Source organism: Cylas formicarius, unplaced genomic scaffold (genome assembly GCF_029955315.1).
Source record: "Cylas formicarius isolate icCylForm1 unplaced genomic scaffold, icCylForm1.1 PGA_scaffold_4__25_contigs__length_36172078, whole genome shotgun sequence".
Lineage (NCBI taxonomy): Eukaryota > Metazoa > Arthropoda > Insecta > Coleoptera > Brentidae > Cylas > Cylas formicarius.
This window is the reverse complement of record NW_026844334.1, coordinates 14591116-14614079: the sequence shown is the minus strand read 5'-3', so window position 1 is coordinate 14614079 and position 22964 is coordinate 14591116. Positions and strand designations below refer to the sequence as shown.

The following is a 22964-nucleotide window of genomic DNA, read 5'->3' as shown; positions in this document are numbered from 1 at the left end:
AAAATAATTGGTTTCCGAAATTCAAAAGAAAACTCATTTGCATTAAGTTTAAAATTTATATATTTTCAACAGTATAATAATGCTTTAATTAACCCATATTGTAAATACTGGCCATACGACATTATCGAAAAGAAAAAATAGGTAAAATAAATGTTTAGTACAAAGCTACAATAGAATATTTTCTCTTAAAAGTAAATTATAGTGGGGCATAAATGAAATATTGAAATTCTAATTAGCATTTAATGGATTGCAATACACAACATAAGAAAAAACTAGATAACTTTAGAAATTGCGATTGCAGCTTTGCATCCCACTTTTATAGTATTGGACAAAGTTTGATAATATGGTGTTTGTTCTGCACCTTGGTCAATTCCTGCAATGGAAATGGTTGGAAATTAAGTTGTGCAGTCTTCATTTTATATAACCTGTGTCATGGTGTTCCTGTTCTTCATCTCGAAATTTTGTTATGACTTGCATTAATTCTTTATTATTCTCTGGATCTTCGAGCAGAGTCCTGAGCTGATCATTATAATGCTCCACAATAACTGTTTCAACAGCAACAGTACAAGCCATTGCTGCTTTCTCACCTAGCATTGCTGTTCCTGTTTAATTACATTTTTGATTATTTAATATATATATATATATATATATATATATATATATATATATATATATATATATATATATATATATATATATATATATATATATATATATATATATATATATATATATATATATATATATATATATATATATATATATATATATATATATATATATATATATATATATATATATATATATATATATATGCCATTACCAGCGCCTATTAAAAATCCAGCAATGTCCCATATAGGGGTCATAACTGTTGGCCGAACTCTGTTTTCTCTTATAAGTTCTTCAAATTTGGCTCTGTGGGCCTTCTCTTGTTCCCACATGTGTTGAATAAGGCGCCCTTTAGAAGTGTTTCCTAGGATTGCCATTTGACCCGCGTATATTCTATCCGCTCTACAGAACAATTTCGATCCTACCCTACTTGAAAAAATATTAATAAATACAGACCCCAATTCGCCTGCATGATTGACTCTTATAATTTCGTTCAAAATGGATTTGTTCGTTATATTCCTGACATGTTTTGTATTTTTCAAAGCGACCTTAGTTCTTATGCAAAACATTTAAAAATTATAACAAAAATAAGTTTTTCAATTTTGTTTGCAAAAATTTGAGGTTATGCTCATAGAATAATTTGGGTAGTTGCCTATTTACCTGCCCTCTTCTACGTCGGAAAGTGCTGGGTTTACCCCGCCATGTGTTATGATCAACGAGGGGCGATTATCTATTTCATGGTAAAGTATTGACATGCATGACGACAGAGACAACCTTTCTGAAGAGGGTAAAGCAAATACAGTTGAATTCACAGAGTTACTAGAGATATAAAGGCAACTATGAAAAAAAATTCGTTTTTAATCGACGTTTTACATCCAACATGGCCGCTGAACAATCGTTAATAAGGGTGGGTGCGGCATTTTTAGCGCAGTATTTTCTCAAAATATGCCTAGATCTCGTTAAATGTTCTGGGAAAACTAGTTGGAGTTAGAGGCATGGTCGAAAACATCAGTGCTGCCTGCGACGCATCAATTTTACCCGCATTCACTATATTATCTAAATAATTAATGTTCGAGTTTTCGTCATCAACTCTACGGCAACATTCGTATGAATTAAATTGGCAAAAACCAACAAGAGACCAGCGGTGTTTTATTTTCGCACTTTTAACGAGAGACACCCAAAGCAAAAATAACACAAAAAATAAGCACTGTGTTTTCTAAAAAGTTAACATCCATTTTTCTTGGTTTACGCATAACCTTGGTCCCAACGCTACGTCAGTATTTTAAGAACATGCGTTCTGACCCAATTTTTTTTGTGACGTGCACGCAAACATTCTTGGTTTCTTGTTTATAGGAGGATAACAGAATTTAGCCCTTTGATTCTATTAGTTTGGCTTTGAAATGTATTTCAAAGCAATCCGTCACATATCTCGATTTTCGTTCTGTCAGACTGGACAATGTAGTCTCTATTTCTATTGTTTACCGCGCTGGGGACAAAGCAAAAACATAAGCAGCACACCTCCAACATTCAAACACCCGCCGAGAGTGCTTTCGGTGCTACTCTTTGCTAAGCACATGGTGGCAAAAACCATATGCAATCTTTTATAGTATATAGTTTAATTTCAAAAATTTTTTTCTTCATAAAGAGAAAAGAATGTTGAATGCTGTTTATATTTCTAGTGACGATATTCATAAGCACAATGAAATGCCCTGTTAAATATTCGAGATTGCACGACATTGGCTTATTTAAAAGAAGCAATATTTTATGTTTACCACATCCATTCTATAGCACAAGTATATTTTGGTGGCCGGTGTATACCAAAATGTGACTTTCGCATAACTGAGTCAAAAGAATGAAAAGGCGATTGAAACCGCCTTGATTGGACTAATACGAATTAAATTCAGGAGTGCTGAATAATATTGTGAATGTCGGTTAGGTTTTCATGTCGGCAATAACCGCTGCTTTTTATTAAAGCACCAGCAATTTAAAAAAATCTATCTATGTAATAACATTAAAGGGAATATTTAACCAGCGCATTTCAATCAAGTTTAGGGACAGAATGTTTTTTCTTTAACGTGTCATTTAGTTTTCAACATAACAATGCTTTTACGGTTTGATTTTTGAATAGTCAGTTATCCTACAGGTTAAATGAAAACATCGGGTTAAAGTTGCAGAATACGTTGTAGCAATTTCAATTTCAATGGCTGCGTATAGTTGAATTATTAAAAAATAAAATAAAAAATTAAAAACTAAAACCAAAAATCAAAAAAAAATCTTAAAAATATTTTTGTACTTTAGAGGCTATCTAGTTTTTTGTTTCTGGACTTCGAAAGTGTACTAAATGCCGTTTCGGGAGAACCAATAATAGATCAATAAAAAACTTTCAACAAACGGTCTAAAGTATGTTCCCCATGTTTTACAAAAGTGAACACATTAGTCATAATATTATTTATAAAAAACAATTAAAAATATAAACTAATAATTAATATTTATTTCAGCCTTATGCGCGAAATTGCGTTTGGAAATTACTATTTCCTACGTAGCACAAGCATCTATTTCGTTTCTTTATCCATGGAATCAACTTTTGCGAGTAATTTTACGAAATTGTTATAGTTTAGACGAAAATTAATTCGGTTGAAATGACTTTTAATTTTGTTTTGGCCGATTTTTTTATGTGGACTTTTTTGATATCTTTTACTTTTATTATTATATAAATGTTTTGTCCTACATACCCCCACGTTATCATTCGCCCGGTTAGCCAACCCACAGAGTTCAGCCAATCGAACTGACTATAAATGGTTATCATCGGATATGCAAAAATGTTCGTTATTTTGTTGAAATGGCTACGATCAAACGGGGGCGACAGTTTTTGGGATTTAACGTCGCCGTAATTAAATTTTGCATGTTATGGACAAATAATTTTGAAGAAAAATACAGTGCGAAACGTTTTCTTAAAGACGCTACTATGATTTTTTCGTTAATGCCCTGCGCTTTGTCGATTTTCGCCGATTTCATGATGCAACTTTACGGTAATTATTTATTATTCATAGTATTGTAATAATAACCTGAATATATATTTTAAGTCGAACTTTTTACAGATGGAACTGAAAGCGTTACCTCGATAGTAGAAAATGTAATCGCTTTGATATGTATCATCGGCATGATCTACATGGTTGTTTGTTTCGCGCGTAACAGAAAAAACATACATTTATTACTGGTAGGTAAGCAAACCAATACAGTGGGTCAACATTGAAGAGCTGCGGGGTTGGTTAGTTTTGGTTAGTTTTTTCAACATTTCAAAATTTGACTATTCAAATAAAAGTTCTAAAATGATTTTTTTTCCGCTCTATTCAAACTATTTCTCGAATTTCTCAAGTATGGCTTTAGTAAAATATCATTAGTGAGATATATCAAGTTTAGTTCTTCAAATTGTTGATTGTTGACGTAAAAACGTAGATTGTGAGGTTTTACGGCCATTTTGATACAGGGAGGCTCATATCAATGAATTGAAATGACAATGAAAATTTTATGATTTTGAGATTTGCATTGCATTAGATTTGTTGGGCTGACCAAAATGCTGCAAAAATTACTTTTTTATTTTCTGTTTACTAAAAAATGTGCTATAACTTTTTTGTTTAAAATAATATTTTGTCTCGCCTGTATTTTTTTAAAAATAGGCTATCGATATGCCCAAATCAAATTTTGAATAAAAGTTTGTGGGATAGCATCGTTGCTGAAAAATCAATCAAAAAAAGATAATCAAAATCACGAACAGTTCGCGAGCCAACCAATTTTGAGATTGGGACAAGCTTTTAGTGGCCAACTTGTTGTGGGGAGAGTGTACTAAAATGCAAATATCTCAAAAACGTGTGTTTTATCAAAATAAATGTTATTTATAAATCATCGTGTTATAATCTTAAAAAAAAGTAATGGAATTATGCTAACAAGAAACATATAGAATAAAATATCGAAATTATAGGTAGCAACTAGTGCCCTCTACATATTATGTTAAAAAATAGAATATCGAAAATGTCCGAATCCAAGAAATAGCAATTTGGAGAACTAAAGTTTAACACCCTGTATCTCACTAACGAGCGCCTTTTTGCAAAGATATGCTTAGCTCAATATCATTACTTTCACGAGTTTATTTTAGGATTGCATTTTGGCGCATTCATTGATAAAACTGTAATATATTATTTATTTTCCATTTTGCTCCATGCATTTTCAGAACAGAAAATGTTATTTCCATAATACTACAATTAAAAAAGGCAATAAAAGCTAATAAAAAATCATTAAAAGAAAACAAAATAAAAATGCAATTGATTTTAAAATTGCATGTCGAATAAACTTAAAAAAAACTATTTTCCAAGATTTCGTTTTATCCGAAACTTTAATTTACCCCTCTTACCGTTTCCAATATCCACATGACATTGGGGAGCTTCAGTTACATATATCTCTTTGTTTTTGAATAGGTTAAGATTAACAGCTTTAAAAAATATGGAAGTTTCGGCGAGGTTTTGGAAGTCGACGAGAAGGCCAACTTGTTCAGTAAATTGTTTATATTTTACGGCATACTGGGAAACTTCGTTTATATGCTGATGCCGCAGCTGAGTATTCAAAAATGTCAAGCAAAACGCAACATGCAAATGATAAACGACGATGTCCCTTGCGGACTGGTAGGTGATAAATTTTTGATTGCCCTTTTTTGGAGTCTGATTCAGTCTCATTTTGTTTTGATTTGATATCTGAGTAAATGTTTAATTTTTTTCGAAAATAATGCCTTTTTATATAAACATTTTGAATGTCTCTTAAATGTCAGAGCAACCACAGCGATAATTAAAATTGATTTTAGCCCCTCTTCAAAAGAAGCGTAAATTTATCAGTACATATAATAAAAGAGGGTTTAAGCAGTTTCTTTTGAGATTGAATCTTTCGGTCGCTCATGTTCTACTATATTGTTATTGTTATCTTTTGAAAAATGAGTTTTTAATCTTTGATTCGGCATCTAGAACAGCGAATTTTTTCTTTCTATTTTATTATGTCTATTAACTGTGACTTTCTTTCTTTAACGAAATTTAGTTTTCCATATGCCCATATATCTGTTAGCTAATAGTGGTCGCAAGGATGGGAAGCGATCACTAGCCACTAAACTTATTTTTCCCTAAACATCTAATTGGATTTCGGGATATTTTGACAAAATACTACCGAAATTGACAGCGGACATATTGATTGTTTTAGATTTGAAGTGGCAGGTCTTATTGGTTGAATGTGAGTTTTGAAATGACTCGCGTATGCGTACATTGACTGTTCCTTTTCAAAATTTGCTAATGTTGACTTCAAAATTGTATTATTAGTATATACGATTATGATACCTTTTCACATCTGGTAGCTATATGGTCGATTAAGAGAAACGCGCATACAATTACTTATTTCAAAACAAATGATCTTAGTATGGCTATTGTGTTGTATTTTAGGTTGTACGGTCCAGATTTCCGTTTAAATTTGACTATTCTCCTATGTTTGAAATCGTATTCGTCCATCCAATCTATACATGCACCGTGGTTACCATTGTGGTGCTCGTTTTAACGATGCTGCTATGCGGTTTTCTGATGCACGTTATACATCAGCTGGGCCATTTGAAAAAATACATAGCTGCGTTAAAAGACGAGCACCCGCAGGAGAAAATTTATGCGAAACTGGCTAAATGTATTAAGTACCACATCCAAATTATAGAGTAAGGAAATTTTGCTTTTCCGTTATACAGTGTGTTCGTATCTATACTAATTACTGGAGAGGGTATAGCATATTTTTTTCTCCTGTAGATGTTAAGGGAGATGTCCAAAGGTGCTCCTGAAAATATGCATTTGACTTCTACTTATGAAACCACCCCAGAATGTTCGCTACATATGTCAATTTTTTTATGTGTAAAGGATGGGAATAGTTCCTAAAAGTACATGTTGATATTAGTCACGTAACTAACTTAATGACGGCATATTAAGAAAATTAACCTAAAAACACGAAAATTTGAGTTATATAAAACAATATCAAAATAGTGTTTAGAATGCACCCTTCAGAGCTGTACACGAAATTTCGAACGAAAATAATAAGAGTTATCAAACATTAACAAATTTTCTCATGGGATATTTTGACTACTCCTGTGGATTTCCAAGATATTAGTATAGATACACGACTGCAAGTTGTAAAGTAATTTATTTTGCAGATATTCCCAAGAACTTGCAAATTCGTTTAGTAGCATGTTACTGTTTTACATTACACTGACTTCTATTGTTTTAAGCGTGTTATGCTTCGAAATAATTATGGTAGAAGCTTTTGAAGATTCGGTCAGATTCGCTTTACACCTGGTGGGCTGGCTGATTATTTTGTTGTCCGTGTGTTATTACGGGCAGCAACTTATAGATCGAGTAAGTGTAATTTTCTAGCAGGTTAGTCAAACCATGTCATAGACTTTGAAAAAACGTCTATTTCTAGAGCCAGAATATCGCTGACGATGTATATTCCATAAAATGGGTTAATCAAACTGTCGAAATTCAAAAACGAATACACATGATTATTTTGAGATCTCAGACACCTTTAACACTGTCAGCTGCCGGTATGGGAGTAGTTTCTCTGCCGGCTTTTCTGAAGGTACTAATTTTGTTTGACACTACCCACCACTCAATCAATAGTTTTAAGAATTGAAATCTGGCAACATAGCATAGCAAAGTGACGTGATTGTAATTTTTATTACCATTATTTGATAGTTTCTTCTGTTTTCGTCTTTTATTAATATTTTATTGACGTCGTATTTGTGTTTCAATTTGTCTCAGAGGTACTTAAAAAACAGTGTTAACTAAGTTCTTTTCAAAATGAAAATGAAACTTTGTCGGTAACCAATATTTTTTATTTTTTCTATTTATCAGGAATGTGAAATCAAGTGGCATAAGCCCAATAAAATAACAATAAAACATAGCATTGATAAGTTAGTCTATGTTTTCAGGTGTTGAGCTCGGCCTACTCGTTTTTTACCCTGCTGTTAAAATTCAAACCGTAGGTCAACTAGAAAATAGACACACTGATGTTGACAAGTGATATAATAGAAAGCCATACAAAATATACGTTTTATTTTTTTATGCAACACCGCAATTTCAGTTAAGAACCAATCGTAGAATACGAAGGCTACGCTTAATCACAGAGCTCTAAATTTACAGATTCAGATGGTCAAAATTGTGACACGCTAAGCCGATAGCAATAACGTTATCATAATTTGACTTACAAGAAATAAAATATCACTAACATTGACTGTGCTTTATAACGTAGTAATAAAAATTTTTAATCGTCACTCGTCTTATGATTTTGTTTTAAGTAAATACTTCTTATAAATACACAGATATTGCATATATAAAAACATCCCATAGTAATGTTTGATCCTATTGAAATTAATAAGCATTAAAAAAAAACAACTTAATTAACTTAAATGGTCAATCCTCGTTCTAATTAAGGAAATTTATTGATAGATGAAAAAGGTACTTTTGAGTTTTTAACGTGATATTAGAACAAACTCTAAATATGTGTTTAGAATGTGATTTGACCTGGAACTTAATGAACTATTAGGTTTACGAAACAAAAGTGCTGTATATATAATTGTCTCCGCTGAATATGTTTAAGCGTACACATAGCGGCTACTTGCAGTTTTAGAGGTCTGTGGGTATATTAGAGCGAAGAAGATATTTATTAACGATAAATAAACTTTAAAAGTCCAAGTTGACAGAATAAACATCTATAAAATTTTGGTTACGTCATTTCTACGCCGTTTTCCCCGTTACCCACTTCCGTTGGGTGCCGGCTGCGCTTTTCGAACATTTCTGCCTCTTCTACAGTGTCGGGTAGTTTGCAGTCCACGGTTTCCGGTAGTTTGTAGCACAGCAAAGCGCCGATAATTGGCGTAACTCCGAAAATGACGGGCGGAATCCAAAGTTTTACCGTAACCAAGGAAGCTACAAACGGCGCAACCATAGAACCTAATCTAGCACACATAGAAGACGTTCCGACGCCGACGTTTCGTACCATGGTCGGAAATAGCTCCCCTGAATATATGTAGACAGTTGGGAAAGCGAGAGCGAGTCCGAACATCCCTGAAAGTTAGTATTTGATTCGTTAACCGTAAGGTTTGTTCTCACAACCAATGTCGAACATGGTTATGACTGTTTTGAAGCTAACGTTAATCCGCTCGGATGTAAAATAAATTCAGTTCTTATTAGATACTTTGTCTAAAAAACGAGAGAAACGTTATAATGTTTCATCGTGCTAATTTAAAGTTGATACCAATTTTTAAATTAATTAATTATAATTTATTTAATAAACTGTATTATTTATTGTGCATGTTTGACTATTAGTTAATCAGATTATTTCGAAATTCTGTACATACTTTAAAATTATTATTTGTTTGAAACTTGTTTCTCACAGCTGTGACAGTCCCATATCGAATCAAATATAAAACGGGGAAAACGTTAATAGAGAAAGAAAACTGAAGTTTTTAAATAATCTTTTAATGTCATATTTAAATAGAATTAATCGATTATTAATTAAATGCAATTTTAATAAGAAAAGTTTGTTTTCAGGGGATTACAGAAAAAAAGTTATAGGGGTTCACGCGTCTATTTATGCTAATAATTATTTCCGTGGTTTTTATTTTTTTAGAGGTCCAGTAGTAGATTAACTCTTCAATTTTCCTACCTATTGGTTAATTGTGGTTAATTTACGTTTTATCTGTACTACGTCAATAGGTTTAAGAAGGTCTATTTAAAGTTCTAGAGTTAAAAACACTTTCATGATTGAGAGTGCGCTTCTCGTGCTAAATCACTTTCAAAATTGCTTACCGACGGTACTAAGGACGGATTTAATCCATGTGGGGTCCGAAGGAACCAACCCAATCAGAATTATGGCGGTACCCGATAACACATTGGCGAATATGAGCGTTTTCTTTCGCCCCCAGACTTTCGTAGACCAGCAGGCGAAAAAGGTGCTCGGCAACTGGATGATTGCTGACAGAGCGACATTTAAAAATATGTTCCCTGGAAATGAAACTTACAGATGAAAAGCGTATCCCTTTGTTAGGTCCATTTATTTGAACCATAATACGTATTAAACTTGGTAGTTTTCGAAATATTTCGGGTTTTCTTTTAAAAAGAACAATTCATTCAGTCCCACAATTTTTGTTTGACTTAGTTTAGGCTATATTAATTCAAATTTGTAAGGCAAAAGAAATGAAAAGTGAAATATCCATAAAATACAGCCCTTACCAAAAATCAATGTTTCATATATTATTCTAGCCGAAAAAGTAGAAAAGTCAAAAAAGTAATCTATGAACTCATTAGAAAAAACAAAATAGATCAATTTTTTTATTAATATTTTCGAATATAAAGGAAAATTGAAAATCGAAGACGTTTCCGAAAGCAATTGTGGTGTTCTGAAAAATACTTAAATTCAAATTGAATGTCTCCAATTTGTAGTTCATCGCAGAGCATTGTTAGAATGTACCTATGTACATATGTCGTAAACACAGGCATTTTTGAAAGCACATCAATAAAAGTTGAAGAGCAATATTGGATATGGGAGTAATTTTTAAGAATACCTAGCTAAGTATTGGGAATGATAATGATCTAATCTAGGATATGAAAGGATCAATTAATGTTCCAAATAAATAAAAAGCTGTAAGAACACGTCATATTACTCATCATAAACACAAATTTTAGGACCTCTTTTTAGGTGAGTCAAAACGTTCAGAATTTGACTAAAAGGAAAGTGTTTCAATTGTTTTACGTTTATCTGGCAACAAGTTTTACATTTTCAGAAATGTCACGTGAAGTCCTTAGTCTGATTGATTGAATGCAAAGCAAATGCATTTTTATGTATGTAAAACACAGCTTTTAGGGAGTAGGACTGGAAAACCTGACATGGAGATCACAATTTTCAAAATAAATGGAGTGTGAAACTTATGAACATGCGCTGAAGATTATGTATGAAAACGCCATAGCCGCCAGTGGTAAATCAATTTTACAGATTACGAGCCAGATATGTCGAAACGAAATAAAAAAATTATGAAAAGCTCTCTTATTCCGATCTGTTATTATCCAACAGAATATTATTATTTAATTTACCTCCCAGCTGTCCAACGAACTGCGACACTCCGAAAAAGCACAGACCGCATACGATCCAGTTGAAACAAATGGCGACGGTGTACATTCTCATGATCGGCGTCCTTACAAGGTCCAGAATATTACCCTTGCTCACTTCCGTTCCGCCGTTCAAGCTTCTCTTTTCCAAATACTTTGACACGTCATTTTCGATTGATCCTGTAGCCAAATTGTTGTAGGCCGCCGCTTTTTTCAAGACTTTAATGGCACTGTCCTTCTTTCCCGCGGCTAATAACCACCTTGGACTCTCAGGCAAGATCCAGTAGTAACTTATGAATATCAGCGATGGCAGTGATATGGCCGCTTGGAAGTATCTCCAGTCTCTTAAAAAGTACGATATCACGGGCAGAAGTAGATGGCCCAGGTTGAACGGTATCTGGTATAAGATACATAGAATCGTTCGCCATTTGGTACCTGAAAACGAATTTCTTATAAATACTTCAGTTTGTTGCCTTTTTATTGCAATGAAAACTTTTGGTTGAAATGTTTTAACAGATGAGCTAGTAAAACGCGAACTGGCCGTTACATAAACAAACAGTACAATAAAATATATGTTCGACGGTAAGAATTCACTGTAATATATCTGAAACGGAAGTACCCTCGCAGAATGCGCGGTAGGCTGGTTAATAAAATAATATCATCAATTAGATAATGGATGATAATAGATAAAATAGCAAAATTCCTACTTGAGACTTCGCCACATTTTACACTGACAAGTTTTGTTACAATTCTTCAATAACCTATGCAACTTCTTGTGAAGTCGTTTGTCCTCGTTTAAAGTGAAAACATTCTCCAAATTGAGTGATTAAATTTTTACGTACAAAAAATTGAAACTATCCAAGTATAATTTATGGAAAATCGGACGCAAAGCTTATGTTAGTTATGTATTATGTATACAGTTGAATTGAAACACAAACATAAAAATATAATAGCAATAATCTTGCTTCTTATTCTACCGAATATTAAATTAAATATTCTTTTAGCACCTAACATAACTATTATCACAGTCACATGGTCGCACGGGTGTTTTCAATGAAACACATAATGACATGTTGTGGTTCCAACTCAATAATTAATAGATTGAAGAAGGTTCTGAATGAATAAATCTGACCTCTAGTCGATTACATAGCCGTTTTTGAAACTTAGAAGTACAAGTTAACGGCCGGCAGGTTTACTATTTTCTTACTTTCGTTAATGAATTAATCGCTATAATTAAGGTTATTTTTATAACAATTAAAAATGTATGCTACCCGATCACTTTTTTTGTTGGCCACATGTAATGTCGCAAAATCGTAATATAGTGTTTCCTATGAAACAATGCGACATTACAAATAACAATTGTAAAAAAAAAAATAAAGGCTATTAAGATAAATCAAACACGTTGCTTAACACAACAAATAAAAATAGGTGATAAAGCATTCTACGAAAATAATTTCCGAAGATAGTTTATATTGCTTTAGGTTTAATTATTTAAGTAACGTCCTAGCTTTAACAGATTTCTTGCCACATACAGGGTAATAAGAAACTAGCGAAAAAAATTTGGGTAGACATATTATTATTATATTATTATATTCTTTTGTTCTGTTAGCAAGCATGTACGAGGAGTGTTCAACAAGTAAGATGACTTTTCTAATTGGACGGGCTACCTACATTCGATCTTCGATATTTTTGTTTGTTATGTTCGTACACATGTCCCTAACATATGTTCACAGTTTCAGCACGTTTACTTTTTTTGTGGCGTGTTTTGTGTTCTCGGCGATTTTCTGCTGTTAAAAAAATGGAACAAAGGCATAAAATTTTGTATAAAAAATAGAATACAGTGCTGCAAAATACTTGAAATGTTAACAAAGGCATATGGTGAATCAACTTTGCTTACTGTTTTCTTTGATTATCGTGGCCTAGTACATTAAGAGTTTTTACCACAAGATCGTACCTTCAATAAAGAGTATTACCTTGAAGGTATGCGCCGTTTGCGAGAAGCAATACGAAGAAAACATCCGGAATGTGGGAAAACAATTGCACCTGCTCACTCATCGTTGCTGGTGTCTAACTTTTTGGCCAAAAACAAAACCACAATCATGCCTCAGCCACTATATGCACAGGAATTGCCCCCTGCGACTTTTTCCATGTTTCCAAAACTCAAGAAATCCACGAAAGGAAGGAGGTTTGGAACGATTGTGGAGGTAAAGAAAAAATCACTAGAAGAACTCAAGGCTATACCAGAAAGTGCTTACCAGAAGTTCTTCGGGGATTGAAAAAAACGTTGGCATACGGGTATTATATCTAGGAGCGGGATTACTTCGAAGGGGACAACATTAATTTTGATGAATAAATAAATAAATACTTTTTGATAAAACTTAAAAGTCGCCTTACTTTTTGAACACATCTCGTACATACAGTGTTTTCCTGAGTATTCGTGTCTGTGAAAATATACGGAAATGGTTAAAATCAGGAATACTTGTCTTACAATGTGGAGGAAAGAAGTGGTTCCGTACAAAATATGTATAAATTAATAGCAAATGTGCATTAAAATTTTGATTTTAATTGTGGATCCATCGGACCTGTTTTCTTTCAGACACGCTTCAGACTCACCTACTAGTTCCATGGTAAGTACGAAACTCGTTACCATTGTACCGCCCGTGGCCAGAGCGGCCAAAAATCTCATGAGCAAAAAGAGCAGGAACCACGGTGAGAATGCGGCTATAGTACCGGACGTCACTTGCAGCACGACAGCCCATAATAAAGGATTTTTGCGGCCGTATCTGAAATTTGAAACACAGGCAACGCATTAATTTATTCATTTGTTTTGATAATTGCTTTTACTTGTCGGACAGGTATCCGAATACCATGTTCCCAAACAAAATTCCCAACATGGTAACCGTCTGAGCCAGATCCAGGAGGTAGTGTTTCTCGCAAACTAAATCCCATTCTGAGGCTATGGTTTCCGTAAACAACGATCTGAAACGACAAACCGTACATTCATTCCAATGACAGTGTTGTCATCATTGTGTGCAACATATGAGAAATTTTTTTATCAATTTCTCCACCATTGTGGAATGTTGGGTGCAATTGGGTGCTCCTAGCATGTTTCGAAGTCCAAGCGAAGGGGTAGGTCAAAAAATATAAAAAAATTCACAAGATTAAAGTACAACCGTTACTTTTTTAAAATGGACAAAATGCTATTACGAAAATTTGTTCAGAATTAAAAGTTCAAGCATATTTGACTTTTGACTTTGTTATTATTTAATGCAATCATAAACTGCATGCTTATTGCAACGCCATAAAACACAATTTTAAAATTAAAAAAAATCTTCTTATTAAGATAACACCAGTAATAATAATAGACTTACCTTAAAAATTATAACTCAAAGCATCTTAAATATTTATTCTAAAGAGCAATTAATAAAACATATTTCCATATGTTGCACACTCACGTTACCACAACGTTTATTTAAAGGAGATCAGACCATCCAGAAGTTGTGCAGCTAACATAAAAATTGAAAGTGAAAGAAATATTTATATAACAGAAATATAAAAATCAAAGAATACTCTTAACAGCCACAGACAGATCTTGTCAACACATCTAAATACTGTCGTTCCTTTCAACTTATTCGCAGTAGCTGTTTATTCTTTAATTGTCGTTATCAAATTATTCAATTCTGTGTGTATGGCGGAGAGCTATTTAACATATTTGAGATTTTAATTAAGCGCTTTGACATAATTGTTGGTATTTTGGGTTTAAACTTTTAATATTGTTCCGATGCTATTGAGAAGTGCGGGAGAGTTGGAAGAGACAGGAGTAATGTCCCTGGTGCTGACGGAGAGCGGTTGTTTTGAACTTATTAACGTTCGTTGTCTTCTCCTAGCAACCATACCTACCGGTCGAACAAGTGACTCGAACAATTTGCGGAACACCTTTGTTCACCACTCTCTGCGCAACTAAAATTGACAGGGGCGGCGACGAAAACGATACTGAGCTGATGCCACGCCACTGGAAATTTAACCAGAAATATCGCCAAACACGTCCAAATATGCCATTTGCCCAGAGTGCCGATGCTTGATTTTACTACGTCGGTCACTTCGTGGTGGTGCTTCTCGTTTTCTTGCGATACCGATTCTGTAGTACCGTTCACTAAATGTGTGTAAAATAATTCGGTCGTTATTAGCTTCAACCTACGCATTGCAGTAATAGCATGAAGTTCTTCGAAAGGCGTAGAAAAAAAAAGAAGACTATTTGTATTTGCAACAAAAAATTTTAGAATTTGTGGAACTGTTATTCCACCCATTAAGAGGAACAAAAATGTTCAATATTAGACTTTTCGGACCTGAATGTTTTTTTTAATTAAATTTTAAAATTTATAAAGTCGTCCAGAACTGTTCACGCTAGAATAGTGATTGAAAAGGGAAAATTATCAACAGATTAGGAAAACTTCAGAATGGAGAAATTATGGAAACAATGTGAAAAAAGCAATAAATTTATAAATTATTAATATATATTAGTATATATAATATATTAATATAATATAAATTATTTATTATAACCAACGACCTGTTTTTAACGAAACCTCATGATGGTGTAGAAATCAGTTTTTTGCTTTTCATACACCAAAACCATTAATTGTACCAAAAAGAGTTAGTTGACATTCAAAAGAAGCACATCAAAGGTTATGAAATTACACATTTTCAAAACTTCGAAAACTTTCTAGGTAAAACTACCACATCACTATAACTATTGCCGCTAGTTCGGTGTTGTCTATTTTCTGATGTATACTGTTTCACAAAAAAAAACCTTATTAAAAAACTATTTACCAAAACTTTAGATATTTCAACGATATTCATAATTATTGAGCTGATATTTCCAAACCAGAAGTGCATCATCAACTTTTAATAGCCTTTTTTGATTCCTTAACTCTATTACTAGTTCCGTTAAAAAAAAAAAAAAATTCCGCCCGATCCTCCACTCGGTCTGTTAATAACAATTTTCAGAATAATGTAATTTCGTATATGCAAAAATAGTTTGAATAGTTGGTTAGTTTAGTTAGTAATATTTTATTTGATACGACAAGGTACTTCGATCGGATCAAAAATCAAAAAGTTTACATTTAGACTTCACGATTTTCGGCCTGTTGATGTTAACGTCACCCATGTTTGCAAAATAGGCAAAATAGACTAAGCAACTACCAGTAATAAAATATTTAATATATTTGTTGTTATTAATATACATAATACAAAGAATAATATACATATCTAATATTTTGGATCGCACATTTAAATATTGGTTAACAAAAATTAAGATTGCAATCGCAATTGGAAACAAAAAGGGGTTCTAATCTGAATATAAATTAATCATCACAACACTGATTCTTAAGAAATCCTACAATCGGATAGAGTTCTTCATTAATTAACAATAAAAGCACGCATATTTGAGATTATACAGAATTGGTATACCTAATTGTTGTCTACATACGGAGAAATTGTCCAGTTTTATTTTTATTTATTGTGAGAGTACCTGGTAATTATTTAGGTACGTAGCTTACTTTCCCAGAGAGATAGTAAATTAAATGGATAAGATGAAATTCTCTTTAAATAAGGACAATTAAAAAGTATTTTTTTGGACGACCTAACAAAAACTAATTAGTATATAGCAAAATTGTAAAAATATACATATTAAATCGGACAACACAGAAATTAAAGAATTGTCTGCAGATTTGTGTTTTGTTCTAGAGCTAAATATTTTTCTTTCAGTTCCAATTATGTATACCGGATGACACAAGAAAGTGTAACTTCTAAACTTCAGATAACGGTTTGAAATTTGGAAGGGTGAATATAGGCTGAATGTACAATTTTTTAACAATGGTTGCACTTCCGGTTTGAACGTAAACGACAGTAACTTTGGAATTTTAAATGGCGCAACCTATATTTTTTTACATTTTTGTTTTCTAAAATTTTTATTTAATTTTGAAAACTGTGTCTAGAAGGCTACGCCCATAATAAATACTGTTGAACGGGTCACTTGATCATGTAAAAAATTGTAAATGAAATTTTTCTTTATTTGTCTAATGGAAAAGAGCATTTAATTTAATGAACTATTAATTTTTTAGGATAACCTAGTTTTTTCAAATAGCACCCTAGTGAAAACAAAAACTTTTTAAAACCGGTACTTTTTTACAACATTTTAACACCAACATTTTCAGAAACCGTTAAAAAATAATCTCACAGGAAGGACAAAACCAGATAAGGAAATACATTTTTATAATAACAAAACATTACTTAGGTGGCTTTGCTTCTATTCATCATCAAGTCGTCATGATTGAAAATTCTGACTGTTTGTACATTTTTATCTAATTATAAGTGAAGAAATGGAAATCAATGTTGTGGGATACGTCAACAAAAATGATGATGATGATGATGAGTAACGATTCCCAACTGCTGCACGATATTTAAAATCCCTAAGAAATTAAATTGAAGACTCGTTAGATGATTTAATTCTTGCCGTGACATTAAATATGTATTTTCAGGATGATGTCGCGCCTCCCCATAATTTTAGAGATGCCTTTGAACATCTACGTGATGTTTATGGGAATAAACTAATCTCAACACAGGGTCCAGTCAATTAAATTGATTTTTGTGTCAAAATGGTGCAAGAAAAATACATCTTTTAAAAAATTTTTATTCCCACTAGGGTGCTATTTGAAAAAAAAAATAGTTCATTACATTAAACGCTATTTGCCATTAGACAAGTAAAGATAAGTAAAAATTAAATAGAAATTTTAAAAAACAAAAAAAAAAGAGAAAAACCGCCCCATCCTGAATCCAAACATGTAAAAAATATAAGTTGTGCAACCATTAACTACATATTATTAAAAAATTGAACATTCAGCTTTTTTAAATTAAACTCTTCCAAATTTCAAATCGCTATCTCAAACCGTTTAAAAGTTACAGAGTGTGCCCGCCTTCTTCTATCACCCGGTATATATAACATACATTATACCAATAAAATTATTCGTTCGTATTGGAATGTCGAGCCGAAACGCGCATGCATTAAAAGGAAACTTTAGGTCATTTAATCTAACGCAGTTTGGCTTTAGAAAAGACGATGTTAAGGGTTATCGTATCAATAATTCCCGCAACCAACGGCAACATATTGATTGGATGAAAAGCGTTACCAAATGCCATAATTTTTTAATTAATTAATTCCATTGAATTGAAATTGTTCGTATAGTGGTCATAGCCTTGTCCATTGTTTCATGAGATTACTTAACCCGATCATTATTTGGCCATTATGTACTTGATTTATAAAGCAGGTTTACATAGTGTTAAGAATAATTTAAATTTTTCAGTAGTATTGCCTTGAAAGTTTAGGCACTCAATTTTGTGTCTTACTCAGGTCGTTCAGTTGACCAAAGCGGTTGTACCTATGGAATATATATGGACATATAACGTCGAATGTGGATCATTGAAAAAAGTAGGTACCTACTATTTAGTATAGGTATATTAATTTTATTTTGATGGTTCTTACAACTAGCAATAAAACTAACATAGGTACATTATTATTTTTATTTATATATTGAGTGAATATTTTTAATCTAATAAAAGTATTTTAATGTTAGAGTTTCAGTCCTCACCATAGTATTGTACATACACCACCACTTAATCTGTGCGATAACTTAAATATAAGGGCAACGTTAAATGAAGTTTAAAAAATAAAAGAATCAGTTTTGTAGGCAGGCAGGTATGTCAAACGCATATCACATCGGCTGACCTACTCTCAAATTTTATAAACCATTCTATACTTTCTATTTCTTTATAAATCAATTGCAGTGTTTTATTGGTTTAGCCACTAGAACATCCTAACAATATAAGTAAAAGTTCAAGTAAATTTTTTACTGCTTACTTGTGTAGAATCTGAATGCCGAAGGATGAGGAAGCAACGAGTTTAACGATTGAAGGTGAGATCTATAACACGCACACCGAGTTGGGATTACGGAGACTGCACTATCGCTTGCTCCTCAAAGATTGCAATCCTCTACGGACACGCGAATGACCGACCAGTGGCCCCCCGGGAAACTGCCGCTCGACAGATTTTTATGACCGCTCCGAGCGACATTTCCACCAAAAAGTTCGAATTTTAGTTTGCTGATACTTGTAATCGAATGTTCAATTTTACAGCTCACGCGTTAACGTGATAAAACGAAATAATTTATTCGGAACAATGGAAATACCATATTTGCGGTAACTCTCTTGCATTCGTTCGACGTTGTTTGGAAGCATACAGGATGTACCAAAAATTACATAATCTTTCTCAGCGCGATTTAAGGGGGAAGGGGCGAGAGATGGGGAAGGAAGCAAAGCGCGAATATTTTCCCCAAGTTAAAACATTACAGCGCGTTTATTAACTTAGTTACTCTAAACGATACTAATAAACGATATCTACAATAATTAGGATAGGAGAAACTTTATATATATATATATATATATATATATATATATATATATATCTATATATATATATATATATATATATATATATATATATATATATATATATCGCAGATTATACGTTTATGTAAAATATTCTTTGACATGCGAAGTTGCCATTTCTTCGCAAAAGTAGGAGCATTTTTGTCCTTAGACATACAGTTTAGATAATAAAATGGCCATACCATACCTCAGCATGTCAACCTGCACAGCGATTTCCACACACTTAACTTATTTTTGCCTGAAGATTTAATTGGATTTGGACATATTTCGAGAAAATACTGATGTAAAAGTGCCACACCCAAAATTATTGCCAATTTGTCAGCGGACGTTTTGGTTATTGGATGCCGTAAGGTCGAGATTTTAAATCTCGAAAAATAAATTCAATCTTCATTCTACCGACCTGATTCAAGTCGAATTACAACCCGATGAAAAATTGACTCGTGGCGCTGTAACATACTACTGTCGGTTTGAACTGCATAAAAAATTACAAATTATTTAAATTTTAAAATATCGACCAGTTGTCGAACGTTATACAAACTTGCGGCTATTTTTCTGACTCTCCGTATCTTACTGCGTACTTCTTCAATGTAATTAACAAGTCATGAGAAGTACCTTGACAACGACCGCATATCCGAGTTCAGTTAAATTATCAAAATAAAAATACATTTATTTATCGTTATTTATATGCCTTCAGAAACAATATTAAATTGTATTAATTTATTGATGAGATTAATAATAAAATGAACGTTACTTTCTGAGGAATATAAACGAACATTCAGGTATTTAGCAACAAATTGGGCAACCTTCAGTTCACACGTGTATTTATTACATAAAATTTTTCAAAAATTTTAAATGCCTCATTTAGAAAGACGGTCCACAATTCGTGCTATAAATTGTAAAATTATTAAGTCATAGTTTCAGCGATAACTGATATTAATTAAATAAAAAACTCATTAGTCTAATTATTTTATTAAAATTAATAAATATACACAGAAATAATTTTTGCATTTTTAGTTTTACAACAATTGCGACTGCAGGACATTTTGTCAGTAATCATGCGTGCTTCCGGATTTGCATTTTATTTTCCAGTTATTGTTCATTAAAAAAGAAATCTTTATTTGGAAAAAAATATATGACGATAATGGCAAACTAATGTTTTACCATATCAAAAAATATATTAAAATGTAGCATTAACACAATAAACATAAACGATAGAAATTAAAAATAAGTAACAATACACCTAACAATTATTGTGAAGTTTGTGATGAAATAAAATATATCTATTATTGTCCTAACAAAGTGATATAACATACTAAACTCCCCATAGACATGCAAAACACCTTAAAAAATTGTTTTTCCTGAGAATGCTGTCTGCAAAGAAGCCGCCTTATGAAGCGATTTGGAGTTGAAAACCTTTTTTAGTATTTTTTTTTTTCAATTTTTTAAAGGCCAATACTAAGGTAACCCTACTCTTTAAAACCCAATATACCCCATCCCCACTAACAAAAGGAATTGGTGATCATTTTTCATGAGTTAAATATTAGTATAATTTGTTACATTTAATTGTATTACATATTTTCAAAAAAAAAAAACAGACTCCTGAATATAATTCTTAAGGGAGATGTATGTCATGATAACATTTTCAATATTCAAAGACAAGGGTGGTCTAATATTTTGCCACAGCTTGTCTACAAATTTATATTTTCATTCTTATAAGCCAATATTTAATAAAAAATATATTGAGGCACACACTACAATTATACAACTTACAACAAGTAGAAGAAACCATAGAAAATGTTAGGCCTATTACATGACTTCAACAATTACTAATTTACCTATATACATATTCCCTGTACATAATGTTCATTTACAATTCATAGCTATTTATATTATCTCACAGATAAAAGCCCCTTCAAATATAAGATAATGTTTAAGCCTCTTTTGCTGGATGTTTTGCTGTTAATGTTGGGAATGTGATTGAAAATTTGTAATGCAAATGGTGGCATTGTTTACACATTTTGTAATGGGAGGTTAAATATCTTATGGGAAACACATTGCACTCATCAAAAATCACAATAAAATATAAATTCCCTATATAAATATAAATTCTTGCACTAACATACAGAACAATTCGACTTATCATCGGCATTTCCATTTGCTTTCTCAATTTCCACTAAAAGCAAATGGAAAACATCAGACACTGCAAGATTTTCTTTTGCTGATGTCTCTAAGAAGATAGCGTTCCATTCTTCAGCAAGCTTTTTGCCTTCACTAGAAGACACTTGCCTTTCTAGATGCAAGTCGGTCTTATTACCCACTAAAACTACTGGTACATGCAGTTTGCCTGTTATATCAATTAATTTATCATAAATTGACTTTACTACATTGAATGATTTGATGCTGTTGATGCTATAGACTAAAACATAACCGTGAACATCTATACTATATTGTGAGGGAAATATTGAGTATTCATCCAAGCCTGCAGTGTCTAAGAGCTTCACCTCATATTCTTGTGAATTTACTCTTACTGTTTTGGTAAAAGTATTTTCAATAGTTGGATCATATGAATCTACAAACTGTCCTTCGATAAACTGAATGCTCAGAGACGATTTACCCACGGATCTGTAACCCATCACCGCGATTTTTCGTTGTTTAGCAGCAGGCATTGCTTAATCACTTTAGTGTTTAAGTTTAAAATAAACTGCTAAAAAGTCTAAATAGAACCCAAAAACGTTTCACGCACACAACACGCACATTACGTTCCAAGTCTGCCAAATGAAGCATACGAAGATTTTTCTGCTCTGGAAAATATTAAACATTCAATTTAAATGTTAATTTGGAATAATATATTACTCACTGCTAAATTGGACCTCTATGTAGAAATGAAGCTAATTATCGAAATGATGGACTCACTTCATATTTAAAGCAAATACCATATAGATCATATAATTATTATAAAGAATACCTATCAATAGCTATCAATCACTCGAAAAATAAACACACTTCTGCGTATAAAATGCCATAAATTTAATTGGTCAATGCCATAGAAAATACGTATATTCAGAGACCCTGAATGGATCACTTCTTCTTCTTTACATTGTAGATAGAAATCTTTTGCAGTTTCATAGTGCGGTCAATAATAGACAAAAAAGATTCCTATTGTTTTAAGATTTGGTGTAGTTAGTGCGTATGAGTCTCGGTAATATTAGGAAGGTTCAGTATAAAATTTGTACTCAACTCCAATTTTTAATAGGTCGCGTTATTTAATATGTGATTCCTCTCCTAACAGTTATTGTTAAGCTGGAAAATTATAATATTGTCAACATACAATTCTTTTTCTTTTGATTTTTTAAATACCATTTTTGAACATAATCTTATTAACCAAGAACTTTTATAAGTATAACTTACTGATAAGCGCTGCGTTCGCCACTCTGGGACAATGCAGGGGCTAAGAATGCGTGGGTCGTAATACGCTCCAATCAATTCAAAGATTCATTAGTTACATTGTCTTGAAACAAAAATTTGCCTTCCGTATTGAACCTTTTTTCTTTTATATTTGGCGAGGTGATCGCATTGTCTTAAAGCGGCAATTATTATTTCCCAGTTCACCCGTGCGACTTATTGACTAATGACTAATAATTAGAACTAGAAAATACTGTAAATAAAGAATTAGATATCCTT

General features: G+C 32.4%; 4 protein-coding genes across 6 annotated transcripts; 1 reads left to right on the top strand and 3 right to left on the bottom strand.

Annotated features, from left to right (window-relative positions):
* Window positions 1–95: 95 nt before the first annotated feature.
* LOC132700507 (5-demethoxyubiquinone hydroxylase, mitochondrial) lies at window positions 96–1261 on the bottom strand. Its single transcript, XM_060667873.1, has 4 exons — window positions 1066–1261; window positions 824–1011; window positions 426–602; window positions 96–373 (listed from the first exon to the last, which is right to left on the bottom strand). The coding sequence occupies exons 1-4, from the start codon at window positions 1176–1178 to the stop codon at window positions 273–275; spliced, it is 579 nt and encodes a 192-aa protein (XP_060523856.1). The 5' UTR covers window positions 1179–1261; the 3' UTR covers window positions 96–272.
* On the bottom strand, window positions 935–19173 carry LOC132700504 (organic cation transporter protein-like). 2 transcript variants are annotated; one of them, XM_060667868.1, is made up of 8 exons: window positions 18697–19173; window positions 14682–14934; window positions 13626–13760; window positions 13395–13564; window positions 10767–11216; window positions 9486–9680; window positions 8437–8741; window positions 935–1035 (listed from the first exon to the last, which is right to left on the bottom strand). In XM_060667868.1, coding segments are annotated over exons 1-8 (1533 nt in total). In that variant the 5' UTR covers window positions 18698–19173; the 3' UTR covers window positions 935–1011. The 2 variants fall into 2 exon arrangements, with proteins under 2 accessions (XP_060523851.1, XP_060523850.1); XM_060667867.1 differs by lacking the exon at window positions 935–1035 and having other exon boundaries at window positions 7334–8741.
* Window positions 1289–7739, top strand: LOC132700505 (odorant receptor 4-like). Of its 2 annotated transcripts, XM_060667869.1 has the most exons (8): window positions 1369–1396; window positions 3108–3638; window positions 3708–3826; window positions 5082–5285; window positions 6084–6343; window positions 6830–7031; window positions 7099–7254; window positions 7607–7739. In XM_060667869.1, exons 2-8 carry the CDS (start codon window positions 3449–3451, stop codon window positions 7658–7660), a joined length of 1185 nt encoding a protein of 394 aa, XP_060523852.1. In that variant the 5' UTR covers window positions 1369–1396; window positions 3108–3448; the 3' UTR covers window positions 7661–7739. The 2 variants fall into 2 exon arrangements, with proteins under 2 accessions (XP_060523853.1, XP_060523852.1); XM_060667870.1 differs by lacking the exon at window positions 3108–3638 and having other exon boundaries at window positions 1289–1396.
* A 1047-nt stretch (window positions 19174–20220) lies between the features above and the next one.
* On the bottom strand, window positions 20221–22921 carry LOC132700608 (GTP-binding protein Rheb homolog). Its single transcript, XM_060668036.1, has 2 exons — window positions 22141–22921; window positions 20221–22084 (listed from the first exon to the last, which is right to left on the bottom strand). The coding sequence occupies exon 2, from the start codon at window positions 21947–21949 to the stop codon at window positions 21398–21400; it is 552 nt and encodes a 183-aa protein (XP_060524019.1). The 5' UTR covers window positions 21950–22084; window positions 22141–22921; the 3' UTR covers window positions 20221–21397.
* Window positions 22922–22964: the final 43 nt, after the last annotated feature.

Bases quoted from the DNA above. Each gene is read 5' to 3' on its own strand.
- LOC132700507 (XM_060667873.1), bottom strand. From the start codon at position 1,178: ATGTTTTGCATAAGAACTAAGGTCGCTTTGAAAAATACAAAACATGTC. The intron at 1,012-1,065 runs GTCTGTATTTAT...ATTGTTCTGTAG, and splicing joins AATCATGCAGGCGAATTGGG to AGCGGATAGAATATACGCGG. The intron at 374-425 runs GTTATATAAAAT...TTTCCATTGCAG, and splicing joins ACAGGAACACCATGACACAG to GAATTGACCAAGGTGCAGAA.
- LOC132700505 (XM_060667869.1), top strand. From the start codon at position 3,449: ATGGCTACGATCAAACGGGGGCGACAGTTTTTGGGATTTAACGTCGCC. The intron at 3,827-5,081 runs GTAGGTAAGCAA...GTTTTTGAATAG, and splicing joins AAAACATACATTTATTACTG to GTTAAGATTAACAGCTTTAA. The intron at 6,344-6,829 runs GTAAGGAAATTT...TTTATTTTGCAG, and splicing joins TACCACATCCAAATTATAGA to ATATTCCCAAGAACTTGCAA.
- LOC132700504 (XM_060667867.1), bottom strand. The intron at 13,565-13,625 runs GTAAAAGCAATT...TTCAAATTTCAG, and splicing joins TTCGGATACCTGTCCGACAA to ATACGGCCGCAAAAATCCTT. The intron at 11,217-13,394 runs GTGAGTCTGAAG...ATTCGTTTTCAG, and splicing joins ACTTACCATGGAACTAGTAG to GTACCAAATGGCGAACGATT.
- LOC132700608 (XM_060668036.1), bottom strand. From the start codon at position 21,949: ATGCCTGCTGCTAAACAACGAAAAATCGCGGTGATGGGTTACAGATCC.